The sequence below is a fragment of the Drosophila innubila genome (genome assembly GCF_004354385.1).
Source record: "Drosophila innubila isolate TH190305 chromosome 3R unlocalized genomic scaffold, UK_Dinn_1.0 2_E_3R, whole genome shotgun sequence".
NCBI classification, from domain to species: Eukaryota; Metazoa; Arthropoda; class Insecta; order Diptera; family Drosophilidae; genus Drosophila; species Drosophila innubila.
In genome coordinates this window covers 1,890,647-1,900,751 of record NW_022995380.1, presented here as the reverse complement: position 1 = coordinate 1,900,751, position 10,105 = coordinate 1,890,647, and the positions used below count along the sequence as shown (strand labels likewise).

At 39.6% G+C, this 10,105-nt stretch overlaps 1 protein-coding gene across 1 annotated transcript; it reads right to left on the bottom strand.

The window, feature by feature from the left end:
- Nucleotides 1–2,454: 2,454 nt before the first annotated feature.
- LOC117790314 (eukaryotic translation initiation factor 2-alpha kinase) lies at nt 2,455–9,824 on the bottom strand. Its single transcript, XM_034629727.1, has 5 exons — nt 9,337–9,824; nt 6,695–7,451; nt 6,068–6,630; nt 4,262–4,871; nt 2,455–4,199 (listed from the first exon to the last, which is right to left on the bottom strand). The coding sequence occupies exons 1-5, from the start codon at nt 9,558–9,560 to the stop codon at nt 2,856–2,858; spliced, it is 3,498 nt and encodes a 1,165-aa protein (XP_034485618.1). The 5' UTR covers nt 9,561–9,824; the 3' UTR covers nt 2,455–2,855.
- Nucleotides 9,825–10,105: the final 281 nt, after the last annotated feature.

Below are 10,105 nucleotides of genomic sequence, written 5' to 3'. Positions count from 1 at the left end.
AAATTATTCAGCCTTAATACTGCTTTTCATTTTAATGTTAGACCACAATAAGAATTTAAATAAAAATAAATTATTGAAGAAAACCAACAGTTGCTGCCTTTAAACAATTTCTATTTCATTAATATTTGTTGACATTTCAACTAAATATTCGAGTCTTGAATATTTAACAGAAATAAAGCCTTAAATCAATGCAACCCCAAAAGTTATTCATAATAATAAACCGATTAATACTACAATTAAGATGAAAAAATAACTTGATTAAGCGCACAAAAAACAATTGTGTTATTATTTTTAATGTTGTTTAAAAATATTGAATACAATACTTACTATCCAGATTCGGATTATATAATTTGTAGAATAAATAAACATTGAGATTAGATCATTATACATGTGACATATGATTCCATATTAAAATGCTGACATACACACACTGAATAGAACTTCCTATACTTATACACTATTTTCACAACAACAAATCTACGTAACTCTATACCGAACTCTTTCTTTACCTCAACAACACTCGAAAGATAAGCAATCAAGTCTGACTTTGTACATAAAGATTTCAAGAACTTTAGTAAACTGCAAGCTATAAAACATGCATAAAACAATACATGTATAATCAACATGTACAGCATTATGTGTATATTTATGAAAAACATAATAAACACAAAAAACAAATAAACTAATCATTCTACATTCCTAGATTATTATATGCTGCAGGCAACTGGGCGGACTGCCAAAATCTGAACAACAGACAAACCCATTTAAGTTGAGTGCTTATTCAAGATATCTCAAAAAAGAGAAATTGGCATTACAACTTAAAGTGGTTATGCAATTTTTTGGAATTTATTAAAGGGTAAATAAAATGCATAGGCAATAATAATAATGCAATTAAACGACATAATATAATTATTATACATTCATATACACTTATATATATTGTTAAACATAAAATTAAATATCAAATTGTAGCATTGGGGCTTTGATAAAAATATACTTACGTAATGTTAAACCATAAAATGAATTAAATATAAATACAAATTTTAGAAATATGCAGCCAATTCGTTGACTTGTTGAAGTGTGTTCATTAGATTTCAAATTTTGAAAAATTCTCAAGAAGCTGAAACATTCATTTGCTTTGAGCTCATTATAAATTCAGAGTAAACAAGAATATACAAAAATACGCTGACATCGCTAAATATGTTATATAAATACATACTTACATAGATACTGTATATATGTATTAGACAACGTGTACATGTGTTTGGTTCGAGTTTTCTTTTATGATTTTGAACATTTACGGATTCGTCAAAATGGCTGTTAATTTTTGGACAAAATAATTAAATAACGCTAAATGCTAAAAACAGTACACACAAAATACAAAATATTAACAAAAAATAAAATTTGCTGTTGAATTATATTTAAGCAAAGCGTTGCCTGCAACAGTAAAGCTAAAAAAAAATATTTGTAGTTATGTATTTGCAAATAAACGTTAAAATAAATGAAATAAAAATTTAAATTTATGAATTAAATGCAATATGCTTCAACCGCTTATTGTTTATTCAACGCGTTCAAAAAAGATCCATTAAAATTAAGTGACAGCAATTAACCTTAAGAGCGTACTAATTATATACATACATATATACTATAAATATACTTGTAGGCCACAAATGATCTCTTTTTTAAATGAAATGCAAAGAGCGCCAATGCAATATAGAGAAAAAAACTTATAAATTGATATTGACAAGAGATACCCACAAATAATGACAGCAAAATTACACCGCAAATAACTATTAAGCAATGCAAAATGAAGCCTCGACATAAAAAATCATTATACTAGTAATATACTAATGTATGTACTTATAGTGTGCCACAAAGTATGTAACGACTAATCCGTTAGCAATGTAGAGAACGTTTTTGGAAAACCCGCGAACAGCAGTAATAAATGAAAATAATAGAATAAAGTGATACAGAATTCAAAACTCTTTTACTTATTTAATAGACAAATGTAAGTATAATAATCTTTGTAACTGCAGTAAACAAATTATAGCTTGCTAAAAGCTCAAAAAAGTGATAATTTTTTAAATACTTACCAGAGGAATAAAAAGTGCAGAAATTGGGAAATTTTTCAAATTCGAACTACTCTGAAGACCACTTAGTTCTACCGTGTGACGATCTACTATTTTGCTATATGCTTAAAAATTTTCTAGAAACCTTTCATTCGGATACTTTAATAATAAATAAAATTTTAAAATACATTTATAAAATCTTTGAAATTCTCCAAATTTCACAAACATTTTTTGCTGGGGAAGGAATAATTTGGTATTGATTATCAAGCCCCATAAGGAACACCCAACATATTTATTGACTTTAGATTTTTTTATTTTACTTAGACTAAAACAAAAATTTTATGGGTTGGAGCTTCTAAGGTTATTAAAAAATAAGCACAATCAATTTTGGGCATATAAATTTGTTTGTATATTATACTAACGATTTCTTTTAAAGTAAATCAATGTACATACGTATCCTATGTACATGTCATAACTTTAGGTATGTAATTATTACATTTTCTACAATTAAGTCTTTTAAACAAAACACACATTTGTTTTGTTTTACAGCAGGCGTCGCTTTAGATTAAAAATCTTATCTAATGGATAACTTAAGCATAAGTATATATTAAAGAATAAAATAATTAACTTAATGTTAACTGACTGTGATAAGAGCATGTCAAGGTCAGAGCAGATGAGGCATAGCCCGGTTGCCATGAGTAATAGTTGCAGTTGAATAATATATCACTTAAACACATGTCGATCCATGACTTGATGTGACTTAACGCGCTATAACCGTGACTCTCATCACTGAGGCTGTTCGCTGCTACTGCTGAAAGTGCGACTCCGACTCAAGCGTCGTGTCGCCGCTGCCATTGCCGCCAGCTCGCTGTGGCCATCTACCAGATGGTCGGGTAGTTTTAGAATTTCATGCAGTTGCTGTTTCAGTTGCTTCGTTTGTGGCCTATGCGACGGCTGCGAGGAGAGCATCCGTTGCAGCAGCTCATACTGTTCAGGATAGTGACTGCCAAAGTCAGCTGGATACAGGCCATCCCTTAAAGCACGCAACGTCTTAATACGTTCCATTTCGGTTGAAAAGTAAACGTGCAGCTCGAAAAAGATTAGACCTAGCGAATAGATATCCACCTTATAGTCGTAATGCTGACCACGCAGCTGCTCTGGCGACATGTACAGATGTGTGCCCACCTGTTGCGTATGTCGAACATTGGATGGCAGTCCGGAATGATCACCACAATCATTCGAAACATTGGGTATATCTACGGTGTCCGTAACAAGTCCAAAGTCACCAATCTTGATCTGGCCATCCTGTGAGAAGAATATATTGCTGGGCTTCAGGTCGCGATGTATGAGACCCTTCAGATGCACATAGTCAACGGCATCCACAATCTGATGAAAGATGTGAGCAATGTGCGCAGCTCGTGCTTCGGTTCGATTGTCGCGCAACCAATCGCGAAGACTCTCCTTGCGGCACAGTTGCATCTGTATATAGAGGTAGACCTTGTTGGGCTTAACAGTTAATCCATTCTGAATTGTGGCACTTGGCAATGTTATTTGGCTACTATTAGGGACATGTGGTTGTATGGCCAATGTCATCGGTTTCCGTCTGGGCGCCACATCGGATTCATCCTCCGTATCGCTGGTATTGCTTTTAGATCGTATAGATTCGATTTGAAATGAATTGGACAGCTGGTGTTGTGTGTAGTTGATGTTCTTCAAATCAAACGAGGCCGAATGTATATCGATAGAGACAGATCCACGTTGCACTTGACGCTTTGCCTCATTCGACACTGGCTTTTGTTCCTCATCTTCCCTGTCGACCTCATCGGCATGCAAGGCAGCCGACTGTGATTCACTGCGAAATTCTATAAGAGAATCATCGTCTTCATCGTCGTAGTCCTCCCTAATGTGATTTAATGCCTTCTCATCATGTTCAGAGGTGCAGGCGGTGCTGTTAGCCGGATCAGAGACCCAAGATATCAACTGATGACGCTTATTCTGTGTATGCTCCAACAACGAAGGCAAAGTGCTGCCATCGGGCGTCTCGATTTGGATAGACGTGGACATCTCATGCGCCAGTAACTTGCGATCCTCCTCCTCCTGCCAACCCAAAGGCGGTTCTTCCACCCACGACTGAAAATTAAAAATTTGAATAACATATTAAGAAATTCAATTAAATGATAAGCGATTCTTACATGGAAGTAGCGCACAATGTTGTGGTGCTCACAGCTCGCTAGAGTTCGAGCCTCGCGCAGCACACGTTTCCGAGATGATTCTTTGTTGGGCAATGTAATGCGTTTAATGGCGTAACGATTCTCATCGAGCTTGTTCTTGGCCTCAAACACCACGCCAAAGCCGCCGCGTCCAAGGCACTGCATTAGTTCAAAGTCGGTTTGGAAGCGTGACGTGAAATGTTCACCAGAGTGTGTCGTCGACTCCGAAATGGAGCGCTGTGCTCCACCGATGGCACCCGTAAAGGCGAGACGATTGCCGCGTTGATGTACCCCCGACAATGGGACCACAGGTCCCAACAGCGCCTGCGTGGAGGCCTCGGTTGCCTCAATGGCCGTTTGCACGGGCACATGTCGCTCAATGACCAGATACTCACGTTCCACGCGCTGATTACGATGACCCATGAACATGTTAAGCAGCACAGCTGAAGTGAATGCAATCACCACTATCTCTTTCCACCAGAACCACAGCGAAAGTATGACCACCTTGACAGGAGCATCGATGTCATCTAAGCTAAAGCTAAGATCACCATTGATGCTGTGATTTCCACCAGCAGCCATAGCCGACTCGTTGCTCTCCGAAGTTGACTCAATGGCAGGCAGTTTACTGGGGGTGTCATTAGCACCACATTCCAAGGCGCCACTTGACTTATCCCATTTCGTATCCGTATAGAAATAAAAGCCATTACCATTTACAAACTCCGAGGCATTCAACACGGACTGCGCAGCTACGGCAAAGTTCTGATCATCATATGGCACAAGTTCGCTATTCTCATGATCGTCGCCAATTACCACGGGATCTCGCTCGCCCTGGAAAAGTACCAGTGAATTGCTGCTGGCCGCAATTGGTCGCCAGGGTATTTTGGGCATCATGCTCGTATCGCCGGTCAGTTGTAGAAAGAGCTGTGTCTGATCCATGATCTCCTGACGCAGACGTATCGACTCCTGTATGTACAACTGTTTATCGTACATGCCCAGATAAATGGAGGAGTACTACGGCTGCTTGTGCTCTCCACGTTGCTGCTGCTCGTTCTCCTCCACAGCCACTGCGCCGAGCTGAATAGATCAATGGATGCAGCTCATCAGCTGCGTTTGTATGCCATGCACTCACAATGGGATGATTGAACTGCATTCGTCACTGCTTCATCTTCTCTCACTTTATACTTCCAGAGCAGGAGCTGAGGATCACTCTTGCGCACAGATGATACTCGGGCACCACAACTCTAATGTCCACATCCAGCACAGCCAGCTCCAGGTCATTACGTGGCTGCTCATGGCAATCGGCGGCACGCATTGATCCAGCTCATGCTGTCACACTGAAGTTCCAACGCTCAATGCCCGTACGTGATTCCACGGCGCGCACTGTCTGTGTCGGCGTCGCACTACAAAGTCAAGCACGAAATGTTCACCAGAGTGTTCGTCGACTCCCGCTGTGCTCCACCGATGCACCCGTAAAGGCGAGACGATTGCCGCGTTGATGTACCTCGACAATGGGACCACAGGTAACAACAGCGCCTGCGTGGAGGCCTCGGTTGCCTCAACGTTTTGCACGGGCACATGTCGCTCAATGACCAGATACTCACGTTCCACGCGCTGATATGACGATCCATGAACATGTTAAGCAGCACAGCTGAAGTGAATGCAATCACCACTATCTCTTTCCACCAGAACCACAGCGAAAGTATGACCTTGACAGGAGCATCGATGTCATCTAAGCTAAAGCTAAGATCACCATTGATGCTGTGATTTCCACCAGCAGCCATAGCCGACTCGTTGCTCTCCGAAGTTGACTCAATGGCAGGCAGTTTACTGGGGGTGTCATTAGCACCACATTCCAAGGCGCCACTTGACTTATCCCATTTCGTATCCGTATAGAAATAAAAGCCATTACCATTTACAAACTCCGAGGCATTCAACACGGACTGCGCAGCTACGGCAAAGTTCTGATCATCATATGGCACAAGTTCGCTATTCTCATGATCGTCGCCAATTACCACGGGATCTCGCTCGCCCTGGAAAAGTACCAGTGAATTGCTGCTGGCCGCAATTGGTCGCCAGGGTATTTTGGGCATCATGCTCGTATCGCCGGTCAGTTGTAGAAAGAGCTGTGTCTGATCCATGATCTCCTGACGCAGACGTATCGACTCCTGTATGTACAACTGTTTATCGTACATGCCCAGATAAATGGAGGGAGTACTACTGGGCTGCTTGTGCTCTCCACGTTGCTGCTGCTCGTTCTCCTCCCACAGCCACTGCGCCGAGCTGAATAGATCAATGGACTGCAGCTCATCAGCTGCGTTTGTATGCCATGCACTCACAATGGGATGATTGAACTGCAAGCAATAATTCAAATCCATTAGTTATTATATTATTCGTCACTGCTTCATCTTCTCTCACTTTATACTTCCAGAGCAGGAGCTGAGGATCACTCTTGCTGAAGGCACAGATGATACCCTCGGGCACCACAACTCTAATGTCCACATCCAGCACAGCCAGCTCCAGGTCATTACGTGGCTGCTCATGGCAATCGGCGGCACGCATTAGATCCAGCTCATGCTGTCCCACACTGAAGTTCCAACGCTCAATGCCCGTACGTGATTCCACGGCGCGCACTGTCTGTGTCTGGCGTCGCACTACGATAACGTCGTCGAGCAGCGAATCATGGGGTAGAATGTAACCATCCTCGTCTTTCAGCTGTTCATCGTCCTGCTCCCGCTCCCGCTCCCGCTGCTGATCCTCGTCTTGGTCCAATTCTTCAATCTTATCGTTAATGGCATGTCGATCACTTGTGGAATTTATACATCCATTGATAGAGCACTCATAGAGCAGTTTTCCGGTTCGCACAGAAACGCCATAGTTACGTGTCTCCTTGCCGCCCGAGATGACAAGATCATCACTAAATTTGGCACTAGAGCTAAGCAAATGCTCGGCTGTGATAGGAATCGGATCTATGGAATCGCCATCAAATTTGTATATACCGCCACTGAGCGATGGTATCATGCGAACAAATTGCCCATTATTTGTTAGCTCCAGACGATGTATGCTCGATGAGATGAGTGGACCGGGTCCAGTTTCTATGCTCCAACGCAGCTTGCCCGACTTGGCAATGTCCAAAGCACTGAGACGGCCATCGAGTGTCGTTATGTACAGCAATCTGTGACAAGAGATCACAAAGACAATGGTTAACTAAACCTCTAGAAAATGTCTTTGACATGAGACCATGACCATGATCAATAATTCGCTTATCAGTGCCGTCGTTCGATTGCCAGACTTGATATGTGTACTCTATATATACGATCGAGTCATTAACACATTCATACGCACAAACACACAAACAATTACTAAAAATAATTAGCTACTTATAAACATTTATTTACGCAATTTCTAGTCAAGTTTCAAAGGACAAAAAAATTACTTTGGATATTTTGTGTTTGTTTATTAAAATAAATTTGATTATTTTTTCTCTCGTACGTTATTTTTTCCGTTCTCATATGTATCAGTTATAGTTTTTAGATACAGAACACGCTTGATAAAGTGAATTAGTAAGTAAATAGAAAAAAAATAGACGGACTTGACTTAATTAACTTTGCTTACTAAAATTTATGACTCAATTGTGTACAAATTTATAATAGAAGTCTGGATACAGTAAGTTCACAGTTTGAAAGGAAATGTTTTTTCAATACAACCAAGCTTTTTACTAACTTTGCAGTTTAAATTTAAAATTGATTTTAATTAATTTAATTGACGATATTGTGACACGTGAATAATTTTTGATTTGTCTGGACTTAGATGACGTAAATAGACAAATATTTTTTTAAAAAATATATATAAATTTCCACCAACTGCTTGATTGATTGCTCGATTTTCAATAGTTCTCAATGGTTAAATATGTTCTTAATTTAGATGTGCAATATTTATAGTTGTACACTTTTTCGGGTGTTCACTATATCCAGACTCGACTGTAATTTAATTATAGAGAAAGTTTCATTTACACATGAGTCAAAAGTGGAACTAAAGCAGCTGCTTAAGAATAACTCCTTAAGCTTTCAAAACAAAAACAAAGCGTCATGTAAGCTGAGAGTCATTAAAAACCAGGGTCACAACATCAGCAACGGCTGTTGGTCGCACCAATGATAAAAGCACACATCATTGCTGCAACTTGTGGGCAAGAAGAAAGAAGAACCGAAAGACAAGCAATAACAGCTGATTGTGGTTTTCTCTTATGCAAGCAAAAAGGCGCGCAAGCTCAGACATTGAATCAACAAGTGTTTGTCTGCTCTCAGCAAACAAACAAATCAAAACACCCACACGCACACACGCTCACACATTCACACATATGCACACCGGCGAAGATGGCGCCGAAGCAAGCCAACAGCAACCCAGAAGTGAAGAAGACTAAAGCAAAAACGGCAAGAATGGTGAAATTCGAAATTGGTTTACAAACGTAAAAAACGTTTATACATACATATGTATGTACGTATGTACATGGATGTATTTAATTCAAACGTGTTTCAATCTTTAAACAAATAATAACTAAAAATTTCACGCATTTGTCTGATACGCGAATGGGCACGTTATTGTTGTTATTGTTCTTGGTAACACAGTTAACAGTAAAAGTTTTGCGAATGACTCACCGTGGCTTTGATAAGCGCAAACAAGTGTCTAATTTATATTTGGCCCCTTTTGGCATAGTTTGTAAACTGAGTTTCGAAAAGAAACGTTATTGAGTTGCTTGTTTTACTTGTAAATTTCAAATATGATTCGATTTATATAATTCTCAAGTTGCTTTAAATTGTGTTTACATATTGCAACGCTTTGAAAATATTCCAATGAACTTTGCAAACTTCCTTCGAGTGGGAATTGTTTGTTTAACTTCACTCTTCTCTCTTCACTTGCATTCAACTGGAACGAACTTTCCAGAACACTTTCCTCACGTGCATTGCATGCTTTGTTCTTATATATGTATGTATGTATGTATGTACATATGTACGTATATGAACGCACATACATTTGTATGTATATATGCTTCGTCTACTTACCGCCGACCAATGCGTCGCTCCTGTTGCTCCACACAGTGGGGAATGGCTGGTGGAGATGGAGGAGCAGCAGGCTGTAGATTTGATTCAGTTGAGGATGATGATGGTGACGCTGCTGCTGCTGTTGGAGTACCCACAACAGCTGCCACGATGGATGTGATCATGGTATATAGGATTAGGTGACGGCGACGTAATTTGATGCCTTTCAAATCATTTTTTATGCCCATTATATATTTTTGTATTTTAGGGGGCTCGGGAATGTCGAATTAGCTATTAATTGGTTTTTGTGACGACGTCGGCGGCAGCCGCGACGACGGCGCTATTGAGTTTACTTTGGTAACAGCAGCAGCAGGAGCGCCCATCAAAGCTAAGGCACATTGCCGCATTACTTGGACACGAATACGACAAGAAAAACGGTTTAAAATTGCAAAATTAAATTTCTTAGGGACTATCACAACACACTGCGTGGTGCAATTTCGCAATTGCCGTGTTTTTTTTTACCAATGTACTAAACACTGGTGCCAGCTTAGCTATGTTATAGCTAAATCTGGCTATTTTCAGAGTTCATTTGCTAGAAAAATTTCTAAATTGCTATTAGCTGGGAATCTGGTTATTTTAAATATATTAATAATAATATATGAATAGGTTTTGCTATTAATGTTTTTTGTAAACTGTGGAACAAAACAAATTTAGATGGTTTCTAGATAAAAACAGCTATTGTTCCCCCCAAAACTTGCCAGCACTGGTGAGGAAGACTGCCACCCGGTGCAAA